This window comes from Vidua chalybeata, chromosome 20, assembly GCF_026979565.1.
Source record: "Vidua chalybeata isolate OUT-0048 chromosome 20, bVidCha1 merged haplotype, whole genome shotgun sequence".
NCBI classification, from domain to species: Eukaryota; Metazoa; Chordata; class Aves; order Passeriformes; family Viduidae; genus Vidua; species Vidua chalybeata.
The window spans coordinates 2,992,473-3,012,506 of NC_071549.1; the positions used below are offsets into that span (position 1 = coordinate 2,992,473).

At 45.1% G+C, this 20,034-nt stretch overlaps 1 protein-coding gene across 4 annotated transcripts in view; it reads left to right on the forward strand.

Annotated features, from left to right (window-relative positions):
- The window catches only part of CASTOR2 (cytosolic arginine sensor for mTORC1 subunit 2), a 117,389-nt gene that overhangs the window by 96,488 nt on the left and 867 nt on the right, over positions 1–20,034 (forward strand). For all 4 annotated transcript variants that reach the window (XM_053961431.1, XM_053961432.1, XM_053961433.1 and 1 more), the window contains 6 exons: positions 9,320–9,513; positions 10,275–10,407; positions 11,710–11,833; positions 12,398–12,508; positions 14,170–14,252; positions 16,336–16,430. In XM_053961431.1, the coding sequence (XP_053817406.1) occupies positions 9,320–9,513; positions 10,275–10,407; positions 11,710–11,833; positions 12,398–12,508; positions 14,170–14,252; positions 16,336–16,430 (740 nt within the window). The remainder of the gene's footprint in view (positions 1–9,319; positions 9,514–10,274; positions 10,408–11,709; positions 11,834–12,397; positions 12,509–14,169; positions 14,253–16,335; positions 16,431–20,034) is intronic.

Genomic DNA, 20,034 nt, shown 5'->3' on the forward strand with positions numbered 1-20,034 from the left:
GAATGTGACACCTCCAGTGCTTTCATGTCAGACTTTCCTATCCATGCAGATATGTGGGCAGATGTATAACAGTGGAGCTTTACAGCAGTGTAGTCTGTCTTCCTTAATTTTTTTTATAAAGGCCTTGCTCAGGAGCTGCTGGATCATAGTGGCTGTAAAAATAGTTGTGATGTGGGGGATAGTGAATGGGACAGTTAAGGAAAAGTTGGTACTTTACATAAAAAGTTACCATCTGTTTCAGAATATTCATTTGCCCCTGCAGATTGTTTACATGGACAGTGAAGCTTCAGTGAAGATGGCTGAGCTGATACAGTGTCTGCTGTAGCTGCTGAGGTGGCTGTAAATACCCGCTATTAAATCCCTTGATGTAATTTCTCTCTCTTTGAGAACAGGGCTTGAAAAAATTCCCTGGGTGACCTCAGTGCTCTTTGAAGCAGATCTTTGGGTCTACTAATTTTTATAAAATAAAGGTGGGATGAATGTGGTTATCATTTCTCTCCAGGGCTTAGAGGACTCCCTTATATCTGACTGGTATCAGTGGTTTCCATTAAATGGACGTAGGACCCAGAGTCACTTGTGTAATTCCCTGTGTATGTAATTTGTCCTATTCACATGAATGGTTGAAAATTCAAACTGGTTATTGTACTGGGTAGAGCTTGTATTGAATTGTCAGGACAACATGAGAAAATTGCACTGGGTACATTCACCCATTCTAGGGTAATCCATAAATAGCCTTTAGAGGTAATTACTCTATAAATTGAAAGAAAATCTGTAACAGCAGACAAGGAGTAGTACAAGATAAATGTCATGCAAGAAGTGAGGGAAGACACACTGCTTGAAATTGCTTTGGGAGCACTCCTAGGAGGTGTGGGCTTGGGGAGAGCTGGTCTGTACTGGAGGCAGCTGCTCAGAGCTCACAGAGGGGGACCTTGACAGGCTCAGGGTGCTGGCTTTTCCCTAGAGTGCATTCTTGCTTGCTTAGTTCTTCCTTTCATTTGCTTTCTTTTCCTCTGTCTGTTTGTCTTTCTTTTATGGTCTTGATAGTGGAAATTAAAGAGACCTTTGCTTTTCAAACCTACCTGATTATCCCTGGAATAGCACTAGCACAAACAGCTTCCTCCCTCAGAGACAAAGCAAAGATGCTTAGAGAGGTCAGAACAAAACTTCCCAGTCCCTCCCATTCTAACCTGATTTTAGACATTCAGATCTTTGTGCAGGAATTTTCCATGCTGCTTTGTGTTAGCTGTGAAATCCTTCAGTTGTGAGATGTATATAAACCTCTGCTGAACAGGTCAGCTAGTTCTTGAGAGTAAGGTTTAGAAGAAATAGGGGCTTTGCACCCACTTTATGGGTAGGAAACTGAGGCACAGAAACATTGAGGCCAGATAAATAAAACGTCAAGCTGTTACTTCCTCAATGCAGAGTGTGTGAGTTTATGAACTTAACAATGTTCTTTTGACAGTTGTGTGAGTGGGATAAAAGCTAAATAGGAAAATGAGATGACAGATTTCACAGCTTCCCTGTTGAGGGTATTTGGAATAAAAAAACCCTCTCAGTTTTGCATGCTCTGTTAGGAGAAAGTGTCAGAAACACAGAAGCATACAGTTAGAGGTGGCAAGGTTCCCTGGCTGTGGATCCAGTCCTGCAGATATGCCCAGGCAGATGCCCAGGTGCATCAGGGGCAAATCTGAGATGCACAGAGAGCAAAAAAAGACACAGAAATTAAAGTTTCAGTCCACTAATCTTTATAAAATAAAGAATGTGTTTGTCTTTCCCTCCAGCAAAGGGCTTAGAGGACTCCCTTGTCTTCTTCCCCTGTTGCTGTGATCCTGGAGAAACCTGCTGTCACATTTGCTGGTAGCAGTTGTTATCTAATGAAGGTGTGGAGCTTTAAAAATCCCTGCCTGCACTGGATGTCTCGCTGCTGGCTCATGCGTGTGAGCCTGAGCACACTGCAGGCAGAGATGTAGTGCTGGAGGCACTGCACTCCTCATGGCTCAGGTCATGTTTGCAGGGCAAATCCTGTCCCTGCCTCTGGCACAGCCTCTCTTGTTGCCCAGAGAGATGGTGGATGCCTCATCCCTGGACACATTCGAGGCTTGGTTGGACAGGGCTTGGAGCAAACTGCTCTAGTTGAAGACATCTCTGCCCATTGCAGGAAGGTTGCACTGGATGGTTTGTGAAAGTCCCTTCCCACCCAAACCATTCTCTGGTTCTCTGATCACCTCCAGTACTGTCCTCTGAGGAAGGTGACAGCTGACCAAACCATTAGCATAAATGGAAAAAATAGCAAAAGCTGCTTGGTCATGGGTGTGCTGACTTCTCCCCAGGATGACCTCAAGCTTGTTGGCATGTGAGATGATTTCAGGTGGATTGGAGATGTGGGATTTTCTTCCTCCTCCTGTGCACATAAGCAATAACTTTTTGGACCTAATAATCACGTTCCCCAGCTCAAAGCTAAGTGATGAGCTTTCATCTTGCTTGGCTTGTGCTTAGATTTGAAATCCCTTGGTGTGGGAGGCTCTGTGGCACTCAGATCAAACTCACACCAAGAGCTTTCTGCCTGGCAGCCACCTCTCTCTGCTGCAAACTGCCCATGGGATCTTGCTAGAACTTATGTGGCAGCAAAAATCTTTGCTCACAGTTATCAAGTGTAAAGCTAGCAGCCTGTGTTTTGAGCCCAAAAGAGAGACTCTTTGCATCCTCTGAGAAGTCCTGATTTGCAGTGTAACATCCCCAGGATGTTCATGCTGCCCTGGTGGGCTCCTGTGGAGGAAGCACAGTGCTGGATCACTGGCATGTCCATGCAGCAGAGCCAAGCATTCCGCAGGAAGTACTTCCAGAGTAGTAAGGACCAGAACACACAAAGCTAGCCGTTGGACCAGCTTTAGAGCTCTTTCTGGATTTTAGCACCCTATGAAAACTGATAGATAAATAAATATTTTTATCCTGCTTTAACCCCTTCCTCACAGCTTCCTGGAAGTGAGAGAGTACTCGATTCCACAACATTAAAGGAATCTTCACTTTGCCTGATTTCTCAAAAGAAACGAGATTCAGGTGTTACCTTCCACCCACTCTCCCCTCAGGATTTTGAGCTCATATGGCCTGTTTACACAGTGCCTGAAAGAATAAAAGTTTCCTGAAATGTTTCCTGAGCAGAGATATCCAGGTCAAACGTGTGTTTTATGCAGGTGTCAGGGGAAACACACCAATTGGGTGGTGGCAGTGGGCCCTAGGCATCCCAGCTCCCTGCTGATGGCTGGGGCATGGCATGCTCTGCATGACAGCACCCACCTGCTGCACCCCACGGCCTCTGCAGCTCCTCCAGCGTGCTGCTGCTGACAGAGACCTTGGAAAGATGCCAGCTTTGGATCAGGCTTTACAGCCTGAGATAATCTCTCACTTCATTTGAAGATGGGATTTTAAAACTGCAGAGCAATGTGGTGAGTGGGAAGAGAACCCTTTAATGAACATAAAGATCCTAGTCAATGTATGTGTACATATAAACTGTGTGCCACTTGGTGGCATTGGGCATCAGCTTTCCCAGTTTATCATTACTTCTGCAGTTGGCAGCACTTATATTTTTAATGACTTACTATTGGGGTCCTGTTATTGCAGGAGCCTTTTTCTCTATCTTTTTAGTGCAAGCCAGACTCTCCCTGCCATTTTTGCTGAGGGAAACTCTAAAAGGTGAAATAAGTACAGTGTAAGGTTTCTAAAGCCAGAACACTGATCAGAAAGTCCACAATATTTTTTAATTTCATTATTTCTTTGTATTTGGAGTTAACTGTGGCTGCAAACATAAGTTTCATAATGATGAATCAAATGAGCAGTTGGTTCATTCAGAATACCAGAAGAAACCAGGGAGCAGCACATCACTCAGAGCACTCTGCTATAATGTAAAATTTGTGTACTGAGTGAAGATGAGTGCTTAGGAGATGGTCCAACATACCACACCAAAGGAGGAAACCAGCTGAGGGTCTTCATTTCTCTCCAAGCACTAGGATAAATCCATGATTTATCTACAGTTTCACTTGGAAGCTGAGAGGTGTCTGATTGCTGTAAAGTTGGAAGAGTCCACAGAAAACAATTCACAGAGTGTCTTTGTGGGGGGAAGGGAGTTAGCAGCATGTAGTACAGGACTCACCCAGCTATTGGTATGGGTAGATGAAATGCATTTCTGTTGTGGAACTGTGCATTTTCCAGTTATTTCCCCCTTAGCTATAACCTTTTTATGAGAAATACGAGCCCATTTAAACTAGGTACAGAAAAGGAAAAAAGTTCTGGTGGTGTTGCCCTTTCTCAGAGCATTTTACACATTTTCCAGTGTTCTTTTGGAGAGGTAGGGCTCTCTCCCAGTGCTGTGCAGGGTGTTTGAAACTGAGGGGTCTTCAGGGTAGAAAATGTAGGCAGAAAGAATGTTGTTTTTCTAATGTTGTGCAGACTGACACTGTCAGACTGACTTGGTCAGGGTTGTAAACCTGGAGATCTTCCTTCCCTGCTTTCTGTGACTTCTTTGGCAGCTTGCAGAGACCCACAAGCTGGAATGTCATCATCATCCCAGCATCCTCCCAAGGATATTTTAGGAGCAGCAGCTCACAGTATTTACAGCATTGCATAATGCTCCAGCGGCAGCATTTCAATCCTATTTGGGATTCAGCCAATGTTTGTTGTCCTCCTTGGAAATGATATTGATTATTGGAGCTCAGTAGCCAATTATGGTCAATATGATACTCACCACCTCACACCCCAGGGTGATGTGCTAGGAAAGCTGCTCTACTTCCATTGTGGCTGCCAGTGAGGCCCTGGACAGACTCCATGCCTTGTAAATCACCTGTGCTTTGAATAAGCAGTTACTCACATCCTAAATGTTATTTGACATGTTGGCTGAGTTTGGTTTGCACAGAGACTGGCATTAGTTTGGTGCCTGTACCAGTGGAGAGCAGCCCCACAGGCTTTTGGAGACCACCAGCACTTGGTACCCACTGTTGCATTGCCAGGAAAAATCATCCTGGACTATCACAATGATCACCTCTTGCTGAGGCTGGTGGTGTTCAGTGCCAGAGACCATGGATGGAATGACAGCTTGAGTCTGGAAGCCTGCTCTTCCAGACTGTGGTAGTTGTCGTGTTGGGCAGCAAATGATGGTTATGGAGCCTGCAGGCAGCTGAACTGCTCCTGGTGCCTTCTGCTAGCAACTCTGCAAAGCCTTACACAGCAAAACCAGAAAAATCTTAAGGCTTCATCCCAATGAAAGGTCAAAACGAAAACCTTGATTATAAGAAACTAAGCCCAAATCTCTGACCTTTTAGACGTCTTTGTCAGCCAGAGTTGAGATGTCCCCCATGATCAGAAGTGGGAGTGACTGCACTCTGATAAACCAGTTACAAGAGGATCTTGAGAGCCCAGCAGACGGATTTCTGTCCAATGGAAGGACAAGGGATGTGGCAGTGCTGAAGCTGTGGGGGCCTGGAGCTCTGTTCTCCTGTGGGGAAAGTGGTGGTGATGGTGAGTTGGTACTGGAATGTGGGCAATTCCTCATTTTGCTCTTTATTTAGTACCTTATTCTGCCCGAGTCTGTGCTAATGTTACAGCTGGTGTTCTCGGCTCTCTCTGGGTTTATAGCATTCAACAGCTTCCTGGGCAAAGCACCATCCCATATGGCTTATTAAATGCTATTTAGATGAATTTGTTGAGCCTTCAGCCTAGGTTTGTTTCATTAAAATTTGGGCTGTACTTTTCTATCTGGCTGCCTAGTGGAAACAGCGTCCAAAATTGGTATTTCAATCACTTCCTATATATTTTTTTGAGTTAATTGAATCATGAGAAGCAGGTTACTTAAGCAAATGCAATGGCCCTTGTCACACTTCATAGGGCCTGTTAAACACATAAACCCAGAAATTATTAACACTTCTGAGTAATTACAAGTGCAATGCACAAATCAGCCTTCCTTCCCCCTGAGAAAGAGCTTGATGAGGTCTTCTTGGGGCAGCTCATCCAGCACAGCTGCTGCTGGAGTGAAATGGGATAATGCCTCTGTCCACCACAAAATACTGCATCTTCTATCAGATCCCTGGCCCAAAATGTGTTAAAATTGGTACTTAATGAATTGCAATCCTTATCACCTGTACAAAGCAGGAATATCATCTACTCTGTGTATAGAGCAGGAAGTGAGCTGTGATCTCGCTGCCAGAAATGAGTCATTACTGGACTTGGGCACACCTGGGATGTGCTCACTGCAGGTGGGATCAGCTGGTGAGACCAGGACCCTGGAACATATGTAGCTCAGCAGCAGTTGTTTTGAGCTCCAGCTTCTCCATGCCAGGTGATGCAGAAAGCTTGGATTTGGACGGGCTTTTCTGATGCAAAGGGCTGATGAGAAAATGGTATTTTGCTTCAATAATTTGCTTCAAGCACCTTGCACAGATCTCTCTGACATAACATGCTATTGATTAATGCACACTTACCTCCTCTCCCTGGTGTCTAGTTTTCATTCCATGTAAGCTCTGATTATTAAAAAAGAAACATTGGCTTATGAAGCTAAATATCAAAATGCAGAAGCAGAACCCTCAGTGTCCCCACTGTTTGCAGTGTGTATGCTCAGGGTTGTTTTCATGCTACACACAATTGAGGTTATTGAAGAGAGCAAAATGTGTTTGTTATTCAGATCATTTTGGGTTTTCAGTGCTGTCAGTGTCTCAGGGAAGTGATGCCTGAGCATTCAGCGAGGGTGAGGTTAGGAATTCATTACACGGTGTGTGGGGCTGTACAGAAACAACTCCCAAAGGTCTCGTTGAAGGAGAAAGAAAGGATGGAGGAGCCAGGAGTGTGTGGACATGGAGACATGCAGGCACATGCCTAAAGTGCCAGAGTGCTGACTGCAAAAGCAGCAATGCAGGGGTCTGTGCTTTCAGACTCCTGGATGTCAGAGTCCAGGACATCCCTCTGGTTGCCTTGGCTGTCTCGAGACCCTGGCAGGGGGCTCGGAAACCTTGGCACAAAATCAAAAACACCTGTGGCTTCCATTTTAGCCCATGGAAAAAACTGCCAACTTTGTATGAGGAATTACAAGCCACAAGGGTTTTTGAGTAGTGTGGTAGTTGGATTAACACAGGGTGAAAGAGTAGAATTTTAGGGTTTTGAAATAAAGGGTTCAGGGGGTCAAGATGGAGGGATTTGGGCATGTCCTGGCCTTCTTCTCCTTCTTGCCCTCCATGTCTTGCTGTGCTGGTGACACTTTTCTATTGGTTTAAGGTACAGACACACTGCCCAACATCAATGACAGATATTGGCACGTTATTGTAAACACAGCACACGGAGTTTTTGGTATAAAATGTGAACACTGCCCTGAGGGCAGACAGAATGCCATGGCCGAGCTGCTGGACAGAGCTCAGCAGGGCAGAGAAAGAATGTTCTAGATAAGGGAAAATAAACAACCTTGAGAAGCTGATCCTACACATTCAGACTCCTTCTTTGGCTGCATGGGCTGGGACAAAAGAACTTCTACAATCTTGGGGTCACAGAGACACCCAGGCCCTGAGATCTGGGCTGCATCTCACCTCTGAGCTGAGTGTGTAGGCCTCCCCTGGCACGTCTGCTGTGTCCTTGCTGGCTGGATCTGCATCTGAGATCAGGTTCCTTACATCAAGTAGATTTAGCTGGGATTATGCATTTGTTAGTCTGGATCTGAACTGTTTGTTTCTATAATTTGCCAAGTAAAAATCAAAAATCCAGAGAATCCTAGAGCAGTGTATGTCTTCATTCCAGAATCTGCATCTCATTTTCTGGGCTGTTAATACATTAAGGGTTTTTAAAAACAGTTAATAATTTGTATTAAATGGCTTAGCTGCAGATTTTTAACTACTTAACCACAACAGATTAGAAGCAAGTGGAATGAGATTATTCTTAGTATTTTCCATTTCCAAAGTAATTGGTATTATTTTAGAATGTGCTTACTTTGTAATCCCTAGTATATGTGATAACACCATCCATCCCTTGCAGAGCTGTGTGGTTCTTCTGCTTTAGAGATGGAGACAGGAGCCCACAGATGCACAGGGTGCCTGCTCTGCATCTTCAAAGACTAGGGATAGTGCTCAGGGTGCTCTGTCAACCTCCATCTCCAGTCCAGGAGTACAAAATTTGGGTTTAGATTAGAGTGGGAAAATGGAAACAAAAGAGGCCAGAACAGCTTGAGTAAAATGTTTGGAGAAATTGTATGATAGAGATTTAAGTCCAAGACCACTGTGCTGCTTTGAAAGTGAACCAGCTGGAGAATCCCCATAGAATTATCTTGAGAGAGATTTCAGGTTGGAGTTACGATTTAATAGAAAGATGGCAATAAATGCAATGATCCACAGAAGACTGGCACAAAGTCAGAGTACAGCCTGACACTCTGTTGGTCAGGGTGCCGATCACAGTCTTGTCAAATGACGGCTGCAGTCAAAAGCCATGGTCCTGTGGAAGTTCTCTTCCTCTTCTGGGTCCATCCAGTGGTGGAGGTGGTGGTAGTGTTGAGATTATATAGGCTCAGGTTCAGTCAGGAATGCTCAGTACCTCCCCCAGGGGGGAGTTTCACAGTGGAATGATATAATAATGTGAGTCATAGGATATTTTGGGGAGTTCCAGCTCCTATTCTGGTGGTGCCCATTATGGCCCATTAGCAAAGATTCCCCCTTCAGGATGGGTGTGACTGTGCTGGTGCTTCCCCAAAGGGGAGTTATCACAGCTGAGTCATTGGTGTGAAGAAAAAACACTACCCAGCCTCAAAGGGTTTGCTTCTTCTGCTTTATCTAATTTGACACCCAGCTTGTAGCCTGGGGTGTCAGGTGTGGGATGGGCAGCTCCTGCAAACGACCTATAATGAAAAGTTTGTCAGGAATGATGTAGAGGGGAGTAGAATAAACAGTTTGTTTAGACCCACACTGGCACTCTCCTTCTGTAACCACATGACCACCACAGGCTGTTTCCCCTTGGGAAGGTCAACAGAATTGGTCACTGGCATCCAAGTGAATTGCTGAATCACCTGCAGTTCCCTGTGTTGTCCTTGATAATCTGTGTGAATCCTGCCATGGAAAGGTATGGAAAGGAACCTGCAGTTCCCTGTGTTGTCCTTGATAATCTGTGTGAATCCTGCCATGGTGCATGAAGGAGTGTCACAGTATGAACCTGTGGAGCAGCATGGGAAGCCCAGGAGGTTGGGATAAGGGGGCTCATTTCATTCCTTGCACTGAGGTCCATGCTAAGCACACAATGGCACGTGGTGGACCTGTCTCTCTCTGCCTCTAAAACAAACCTCTGTCCTCCCCTTCTGTCTCTGCAGAGCTTCCTTCCTCGGAACACTTGAGTGTGGCCGATGCAACATGGCTTGCCCTCAACGTGGTGTCGGGTGGAGGCAGTTTCTCCAGCTCCCAGCCCATCGGAGTGACCAAAATTGCCAAGTCAGTCATAGCACCCCTAGCTGACCAAAACATCTCGGTGTTTATGCTCTCCACCTATCAGACGGACTTCATCCTGGTAAGAGGACATGAGGGGACCAGGCAGAGTTATTGCCACCAGAGGAAAGTTCAGCTGGGCAATTCTGGGAACAAGTTGTCTGGGAGTGGCAGAAATACTGAAGTCTGCTTTCCCCAGAGCTCTGTTTCTTGTAGTTAGGCCCTCTGACATCTCAGGAGCTTTGGGATGAAGCATTTGTTGTCATGGGTTGTCTGGTGTCCAATGAGTGCTCAGCCCACACAACAGTTTCTCCTGAAATGGAGATACTGATAGCACTTCCCACCATCACTCAGACATTGGTTTTCTGAAAGTTATAGGAACATAGTGTCTGCTGTCAGGTTGGCTGGTGATGGCCAAGAGGCTCCAAAGTTGTTTTGGTTATAGACAGCCAAACTGTCTTTCTGTGTCACACACACAGGTGTGCATGCACACAAGGCATAGCCTTATTTCCTGAGGAAACAAGACTGAAGAACATGCAGTGCTGAGCTGTTGCAGGAATGCTGGAAAAGAGGTGAAGCATCTCCCACTTAGAAATCTCCACATTCTTTTTACAGTCATAAAAGCACTCTGGTGCTTAATCCTCACAGTGATATCACCAAGTGTGCTTCTCTTAAGATACACCTAAATGGTAACTATCCACTGCCTCAAGCAGGAGTTGTGTCCACTTTGCTGTGCACTAAAACACTGCAGTGTTTTGTCATTTCTGGTGCATATCTAGATAATACCATAAAACAAGATATCCAGATAATACCATCACCAAATAATCCTGTTGTCCCCTTCAGGTGCGTGAGCGAGACCTGCCCTTCGTGATGCACACGCTGGCTGCCGAGTTCACCATCCTCAGAGTAGTGAATGGGGAGACAGTGGCTGCCGATGACTTTGGGGTAACAAATGGATTTGTCAAACCAAAACTAGGTAAGGACCAGCACAGGCTCAGCTTGCCAGGGATTTGGTCTCCCTGACACATGGGGTGGAAGTTCTGCCTCCTAGCTTCCTTCAACATTTGGGTGAATATTTATCCTGTTGTAAGATTATAATCTTACAAGCCTCTTCAAGTACAACCAAGGATTTGAGTAGGTTCTTAACTTTCTGAGCAGTGCTAGTAAGTTTGGCTGAATTTTGGCCTTCTAATGCTAGTTTTTCTAAAGAAGACATGCCTTTACTAGGACAGAAGGTTAAAGTACAGTTCGTTGCAGTTACAAAAATAATGTTGTCTGTAGCCCATATTTCCATGCTTCAACATTCCAAAGGAAAATGGCTTCTCTAAAAGCTTGTTTAAGTATTGCAGTGATGCACAGAGAAGATTGTTTTTCAACTTTCACACTTCAGTGCCAGTGAGGATCAAGGCCACAACGAGCCCAGGGCTGTACAGAACCTTAGGATGTTTGCAGGCTAAAGAAGCAAGTATCAAGCCAAAGGGCACAATCAGGAAAAGGAAAAACTTACATACATATGCTTACCTACAGACATGTGTGTAATTTTTTGCCCATAACCAGACAAAGCAGGGATCAGTTATTATGAAGTGCCACTCAGTTTCATCACTCAAGAGTTAACAATCACCTTGTTTAAGAAAATGAGTCTTAAAGAAAAAAAGCATCAAGAAAGGGCACAGTGAGACACATGTTGATAATGCACCAGTCCACAGTTTGCTGTGTTGCTCTATTAGGTTGTTCTGTATTGTTCTATTAGGTTGCATGCCTAAATGCTGGCTGCTTCTCAGCCACTGTCTGCAATCTGTTAGACAAACTGCTGTGTGGCAGCTGGTTTTTAATTTTTCAAGATATTATGGCAAAATAGGTCCCCAGAAATGAGGGAAAACAGGATGGACTGCCAGCAACCATAGCATTCCATAGCCCTGCCTTTTCATGGTGGAAGCCTGCCTTTTTTTCCACTTTCCAGTTTCTCTTGGCCCCTCCTTTAGCTTCCCCCTCATGTCATGTGGATGCACCCAATGTCCTGAAAGTCCCTCAGAGCAGAGAGCTGGGCAGGGTATGCAGGGTAACACCACCCTATACCTTAGGAGACCAGCAGAGGAGCAAATTATCCACAGGCCCCTGTCTGAGAGCCAGCAGGGCTTCAGCAATGAGGCACTGCCTTACAAATACTGTCAGCTTTCTCTGTAACCATTGCCAGGGCATGGATAACACAGCTGATGGGACAGGAGCCTGCTGCAGATGTGGCTTCATAGCTGTGTGTGTCTGTGTGTGTCTCTTTCAGTTCAGAGGCCTGTCATTCATCCTCTTTCCAGCCCAAGTAATATGTTCTGCGTCACCAGCCTGGATCCAGATACCCTTCCCACTGTTGCTACACTCCTCATGGATGTCATGTTTTACTCCAATGGGTAGGTCCTGCAGGGAGATGGGCTTCCAGGAGAGGTGTGCCCAATGTCTGGAGGCACAGATTGCTCCTCTGGCATGCCAGGGATCTGCTGTGGCCGTGAGCTGCTCCAGTGCTCTGCACTGAGGGAGGTTTTATAGGCTCAAGAGGGTTGTCCTGACAGGTGGAAGCCAAACAGGTGTTTGAGGGTGCCCAAAGACATCTGCTGGCTTTGGAAAGCTGAGCTTTTTCAGAGTGAGGGTGAGAGTAGCCATGTGGTCAGTGTGTTGCATATCCACACAGGGCCAGAGCGTGTACAGCTGGCTGGATTGCTGCCCCTTGGTGCCCATGGCTCCTGGCCCACAGCTTCTTGTGAGGGGACCTCGAGGCTTGTCAGTTGTGGGGACTGGATAGTTTTCCACCTGCAAAATAAAAAAAAAAATCAAATCAGTATAATACAACAGAACTCAGTTTCACTTCCCTAAGTCAATGTAAGAACATTTCTGGTTCCACTGGTTATATCTGCTTTAAAAACCCTTTTTTGTGCTCTTCTAGCCACAATTAATGTAGTTCTCTTCTGTTTCTTCAGAGTAAAAGACTCAGTGGTGGGCAACGAAGACTCGGGACACATTCGCTTTTTCTCCTTTTCTCTCATTGAGGGTTACATCTCCCTGGTCATGGATGTCCAGACGCAGCAGAGGTGAGCTTTGCTCTTAGAGTAACCTGGACCTTCAAAAAAAGGGCTGTTCCCAAAGGAGCAGGAAGCAGCTTAGACTCCTTGTTTTAACTATTTGGACTGTCTTGTATGAGTGTCATGAGCCTGTACACCTTGTCACTTTTCTGAGTAAAATCTGGCATTTTAGTTCCAGTGTCTAAATTTTGGATTGGTCTGTCCAAGTCCTCAGTGAAATCACAAATCAATGTGATATAGGGTTAGCTCACTTTCAAAAGAGGAATACTGGAGCAAAGTGATTTTTGCACTTCTATTCTGTTCCTCATTAGTTGTACCTGTAAGAGCAAAACCCAAAAGAAAAACCTGGTGTAGGTGTTTGAAGTTTTCCTTGATTGGAAAAGGATAAAAGCCAGTATCAGGGTGGGGATGTCAGTGATGCTGTCCTCCTGCTTTGCTTTTACACATGGATGGGCTTGGTTCAGAGTTTTGTTATGACGATAATGTCCCAAGCCATCAGTGTGCAGTGGGAGCCCATGAATTGTTTGTCTAGCAAGGAAGGAGCCAGCTTGTGAGCAGTCAGCCTCTGTGTGTGTGTGTCTGTGCTTCTGCAGCTGTGCAGCACGGTCTGGAAGCTAGAGGGATGCTGTACTCAGCAGTACTTATATTTGCTTTTGACATACAGAGCAGTTTGGGTTTGGTTCTTGGGGGTGAATCCCCTGCTTCAGGGACTTGTTTTTCAAAGTAATAAATTGCTCTCCTGAAAGTTTCTTTGACCTTATTGGAGTAAACCTTTGTCTGTCTTAAGAGGAGCCAGAGGGCTGGAGCTTCAGCCTGGGGTGTGGGAAATCTGGGGAGCCAATTCTTCTCTCTCACAGGCTGCCTGCTTCACCTTGGGCAACTCTCTTAGCCTCTGGCCTCCTTCCCCTTGCTAAGGAATAGAGACCTCTGCAGTGGTCCCAGGACGGGATGGAAAAAAGCACTGATGGTGCTCAGACATAAAACCAGTGGTTACTGTTCACATTCCTGAGAGCAGGCATGGAAACATATTCCATACCTAGCTGTTTCCAAGTGCAGCTCAAATCAAACCTTCACAGTTTCAAAGTAAAGCTGGGACACAGCCTGTTGCTTACAATTTTTTTCCCGTGCCTCTCTGGGTACCTATGCCCACCTCCAGCAGGAGATGCTGATTTGCCATAGGATACCTGGAGGATCAGGCAGGTGCATCTGCCCCACCTGCCTTCAGTCCTCACAGTTTGCCCAAGCTACTGCCCCATTATTGTTGGCTTCAAAGCAGATTCCCCACAGGCAGAATCTGACACGCTGCTGTGTTTCAATTGCTATGTGTCGCACTACGACACAAAATAACTCACACGTTCACACTAGATGCAAAAGAGGGGAAAAAAGAGGAAGTTTATTCCTGACCTCGCAATATATAGAGTTCCAAAAGTGACAGTGGATTGGAGGATGAAATTGCCATTTCTCCAACCACATTGGTCAAATCAACAGTCTATCAATTCTTTCCTCCCACAAAGAAGAATGCAAAACAATCATTATTTACATGAACATGTGTGAGAACTCCAGTAGAAATATGTAAACATCAGAAGGCATAGAAAACTTTTTAAAGAACTTTAGAACTTTTAAAAGAACAGGGCGACAGCTATGTTTGGTATTCCTTTTTTTTTTTCCAGATTTCCTAATAATTTGTTGTTTACAAGTGCATCTGGTGAGCTCTGGAAGATGGTGCGGATTGGTGGGCAGCCTCTTGGCTTTGGTAAGTAACATTTGGAGGATCAGTTGGTGTGCAGGCAGGCAGGCAGTCACCTCAGGGCCTTCAAGAAGTATGGAAAAATCCATCTGAGCTGATGCTTTTTAAGAGCCAGCAGCTTAACATGACTTTGTGAGCTGAGATTTTCAAATAGAAGCCTCACTCCTATTAAGTTTGACTTCTGAATATACTCCTGGAAGTGCTACATGCTCAACAGTTCCAGCTACATTGCATTCCTGTGCTGGACTTTGGGGGTGGCTACAGCTGGGGTTTTGGTTAAAGAGAAAAACTGGACTAAAAGGTGGCATGGGAATTCATTGTAGATTACTGAAATCAGTGGTCAGAAAGCAGTGTCATACCCCAGTGCAGTGCTTGGGTAATTCTGTGATTCTAGTGGACTTTTTATAGATTTATGGCAGTCCAAGTGGAGGTCTTCTTCACAGATGTGTTTCACATCCAGTCCTGCACATGTTTTTTCTACTCAAAAGAATATTGGTCCTGAGTAGCACAGAGCAAATGCTTCATGTCTGCAGGAGTGTTCTTGTTATTTCTATGTCCCCTGGAATTTTAAGGGTCCCATCTGAGTAATGCAACAAAGGCCTGATCTTCAGGAAATGCAGTGGCTCCTTCCTGTGGGCTCTGAACCAGTTACAAAATACAAGCTTCAAGGAATATTTTTGAAAATTGGGCCAATTTTTGTATTTATTTGCAACTTCTACACCAGACCACCAATAGTGGCAATAAGGAAATTTTCATGTTCTTTCTCTTTAGACATCTTTGAGGAAAATATGTAAAAATAGCATGATTTGTCATTGATAGCACATCAGGACATTGCCCCGGCCCCTAAATATTTGATGTTTAAATATGTTAATTTAAAATCAAGTTCAAATGTTGAATTTGAATCAGTGAAACTCCAGGTTTCATCTGATAACAGTGATCTGCAAGAAACAAGACAGATGAACCATTTACATTTCATTTAAAGCCTAGAAGGCCAAGCAAATAGCCCAGATGGCAAATTGAATCCCAGGCTGCATCCAAAGAAGCATGGTCAGCAGGTTGAAGGAGGGGATTCTGCTTTTCTAATGTGCTCTTGTGAGAGCTCAGCTGGAGCCCTGCACACAGTTCTGCTGTCCCCAACATAAGAACATGGAACTGTTGGAGCAGGTCCAGAGGGGGCCATGAAGTGGATGGGAGGACTGGAGCACCTCCCCTATGGAGACAGGCTGAGAGAGTTGGGGCTGTTCAGCCTGGAGAAGAGAAGGTTGGGTGGAAACCTCACAGCACCTCCGGGGCCTGAACGGGCTACAGGGAAGCCAGAGAGGGACTTTGCATCAGGAACTGGAGTGAAGGACAAGTGGGAACGGGTACCAAGCAAAAGAGGGGAAATTCAGGCCAGATATCAGGAAGAAATTCTCCCCTGTGAGGTGGTGAGACTCTGGCACAGGTACCCCAGGGAGGCTGTGGATGTCCCAGCCCTGGCAGCGTTCAGAGCTAGGTTGGATAAGGCTTTGAGCAGCCTGCTCTAGTGGGAGGTGTCCCTCCCATGGCATGGGGGTTGGGATCAGAGGATCTTTAAGGTCCACTTCAACTCCTTAACAATCTGTGATGATTCTGTGGTGAAATTGGTGTGAAATCCTATTTCAGGGGCTGTGGTGGGCTGCAGCCTAGGAACCATGTGTCCAGTCTGACTAATGGGTCAGCATCTCCTCTTTCAGAGTTGCAGGGCCAAGTGTTCAATCACAGAGAAAAATGGATGTTAAGGATAAATGGGGCTGAGCTTTGTGCTTTCTTGTTGAACATTATTCAGTGCCTTTCTTTGGACCTCTAAATCATTCCAGTTCTAATTGTTTTGTGCCTTTGGAGAACGTGCATTTCTCTGTAGCAAAAAGAAGGTAATAAAACTAAATGTGCAATGTATTGTTGTGGCTCAAAAGCTTGATTGTGCGAGAAAGAATACATTTTATTACAGAGATTACTTCTGATTGGAGTTTGTGAAGACAAACTTCTCCATATGTAGGCATGGAGCTGGTGAGCCCTGAGACTTTTGCAAGCCCCTCCAGACAATGTTTGTTTTTTTATCTCCCCACAGATGAATGTGGAATTGTCGCTCAGATTTCTGAGCCTTTGGCCGCAGCCGACATCCCAGCCTACTACATCAGTACTTTTAAGTTTGATCACGCCTTGGTGAGTATGAATACAGCTTCTTTGGAGCAGGGGAGATCTTTTCCTGAGGAGAAAACATTATGAGAATGTATAGCTCGTTGGAGTGCCTTTGCTCCAGTGTAGCCCAGCAAACTCCTGTCTTCAGCCTCCTGGCTGTTACTGCCCTGGGTGAGAGGCTCCTGAACCAAGCCTGGCCCTACCCAAGGCAAAGCTGTTTTAGTGAGTGTTGTTCTCAGTCTTTAACTGCAGTGATGGAAACTTCACAACCTTCTTCCACTGCATCTGTATCTTCTATTAGAAACAGCCACAAACCCTTCCATTTGCTTCCAAAAACAGGCTCCAGACTCTCAGGACAGTGCTGTGACAAGCCACCCTTAAGGGGAAGGTGCTTCCTTAGGTTCTTCCTTCCCCTTAAGGGTGGGTCATCACAGGTTCCTTTGTGTGTTGGGAACTTTTTGGACAGTCTACCAGTAGCAGACCCCTGCCTTCATCTCTTGGTGTCTGCATTGTCCAAACCTTTGCTTTCTGAGACCCATCTATTAGCTTTGCTGTCCCTGCATCTTCCTGGTTTTTGATAAACAAGCAATAATTGCCAGCACAGCAGGAAAAGGTGATTTTGAAGGAGATAAGGTTGTTCCCATGTTTGTTCTCATGAGTGCCCATAAGCAGTTGCAGCACAGTCATCAACACAAGAGTCTTGCCATCCTTGGAGAGTTCTTTTTTTTTTTTTTTTATACTGATGGATATTTTACTATCTAGGCCTACCTCTGCTCTCCCTTTGCAAAGAAGACACCCTCAAAAATGAGGGATTTCCCTAGAAAAGGAAAATGCAATGCCTGTAGCCACAGATAGTATGGCATTTGTCTTGGAACCCGTTTCCCTGATCCTGAAGGAGGGAATCAGCTGCTTTACACTATTCAGTTGTTTGTTGTCTGTTTGTTTTTTTTTTTTCCTTAAATGTGCCCTTTATTGCATTATACTTCTCTTTCCATCACTTGCAAATTCACTATTCAAGTCCCACCTTTGACCTGTAAAAGCTCTAGTGAGATCAAAGCAGGTTTGGGGATTTTATAATTACTTTGTTTTTTCACAGTTGGTGTGAACCATTCACAGCTGATAGGTCACGTGTGTAAAGAGTAAAAGTAAATATTATTTCAGATAGCAAAGGTCAGAGTGTTATATATGTTTGTCTTATATTTTTAATATTAACTGTGCTGATAAGATAAGCTAATAAAACACCATTTAAAAATCAATACTGTTAGCTTTGCCTCCCATTTCTGCCCATTGTGTGGCCCCAGGTGTGCACTTTTTGTGCAGAGCACAAGGTGCAGAGTGCTTCTGCATGTCAAGCCATATCTGGAGAGCTCAGCCCCATCAGCTAAAACAGATATGTAGCTGAAAACTTACACCACACAATTGCTCTGCAGGCAGCTCCACCTTGTCAGAGCTGCCTCCAGGCCCCACAGATCCTGCTCACAGCAGCTGGCAGGGTATTAGGGGGGCCATGCAGGTCTGCAGGTCTTCCTTACTCCAAGCAGTGTTTCAGTGTTTTTCTTTGCTGCTTACTGTTTTCTTTATGTATGGTTTTAAAAGCCTTTTCACCTGGACAGTGCTGTTCTAATTGTCAAACCCTTCCATCCTTTGGAAAGTGCCTTTTTTGCCTGACTTTGCTCTGGGTGTGCTGGCTGGGCTGGATGCTTGTTGGCTCTAGGGTGGTTTTGTTGGCCAAGACCCTGACCTAGATTTTGCCATGTTTTCCCTAACTTTGCTACCCAGATACCTTGACTTCTAGTGACATTTCTCAAGGACTAAGTGTATGTTGAACCCTTCCTCTAAATTCTCCCTTTCTTTAATTAAGGTAGTTCAGTACCTGCTGTCAACAATTTTGAGTACTGTGTAAAAATGTTTTATTCCCTTTGATATGATCTTTTTTTTTCTCCTGTGCATCTTAAGGTGGTTTTTGTTACTTAATTTTTATTTGACCTGGGTGTAATACTCAGGTCTTCCTGCCATGCTGTAGCTGTAGATGTTTGCCCTGGTAATCAGGACTTGTGCTTGAGATGGAATCCCTTTGGGAGACAATGTTGAGATGGGAACCTCCAGGTGTCTGGCATGTCCCTGGGTGATGCAGGGTCAGGCTGGAGAGAGTCTTGGTTACCAGCTCCCTCTAGAGAGAGCAAGGAAGAAGAGTTGCCTTTCCAGGTACTCTGCCTCATGTTCACTGGTGTCTTGCTCTCTTTCACCAACATTTTGCTTCTGAAGAGGCTGGAGCTGTGTCTGGGATGTAATTTGGAGCTTTGCTTCTTCCTTTATGGTCAGTGCTTTGATCTGCACACTACCTGAGTAGTGAGCACAGTGCAGCAGCTGCCTTGGGACAGGGCTCATCTCCAAGGGGCAGGGAGAGGAGGACTCCTCCACTGGTGGCAAACTAGGATGGGTCCTACAAATCAAAACTGTTTGCACGTCTGTCCCGGAGAAAACCCTGCCAAAACATTTGTGGGGTGATTGATATAATTTCTGTGCTGTTAAGGGGGTCAGGCATTTTGCAGGGAATGAAGGAGCACTGTGTTTCATGGAGGAGATGTCTGTGCAGGTCAAAGCCAGCTGGCCAGAGCTGGCCAGTGCTGCTTCCTCCTGCTTCTGTCCAGTGCTGAGGAAGCAGAGACCCCCTGAGCATTACTGGGGCTGTCTAGAGGTGTGGTTAAAAAAATTGACAATTATGTCTTTTATCATTACCTTATGTAGAGGAAAAGAGTCAAACAGCTTCTTGCACTGCAGTGTTCAGTGTACTGGGAGAAATGATGAAGGGGAGGCAGTGGACAGTCCTGTCTCAAAGTCCTGTTCCCTGTGGTGGAGGTGTCCTGGGGTTTTCCTTCTAAACCAGAAGTCTTTGCTATAGGCTTGTTTTAAGATTATTTTCTTCCTTTCCAAATGACTTTTGTTCACACACCATCAGAGTTGACTGTGGTTATTTCATTTTCCTATTGGAAAATGGAACATTTTTCTTGTTATTTCTCATGGGCTTTTTCCTTAGTTTTGTTAAAAGCCTCACAGAAAGACACAACCAGTTGTATTTCCACTGTCTGAGCTCTTGAGAGTGTCCAGTGAATTCAGGTATTGTACTCTTGGCCTTAAATACCTTGTAGAAGAGACAGTTCCTTCTTCAGTTTACTTGATATGAATTATATTGGCTTCTTGCAGCAACTTACAGATAATTTATTTTTCCCTCAGTCCTCTTTCCATTTTTCAAGATGTGCCAGTGTCTTGGAGTTTATGTAGAGTTCAGACACACTTTTTCTGCCAGATGTAACTTTACTTTTGATGTTCTTTTCTGCCAGTGACAGTCACTCTGAGATTTTTTGCATCTTCTGTTACAAGAGGTTTTTCTTGCAGTAAGCATGAAAAAACACCATGAATAACACAGACTTCTATGATTAAACCTCCTCACAAGGCTGGATGAGAAAGCACCACAAACAAACTGGTAGCTCTCTTCCTCTTTTGATGGGTGTGCTCTCCTGTCACCCACCATGGCCCTCCCATCCACACTTGGAGGTCCCAAACCTGCAGGGTGCCCCCAGAGCCTCATGGAGCCCTTAGGCAGCCACATAAATCCATCAGCACAGGC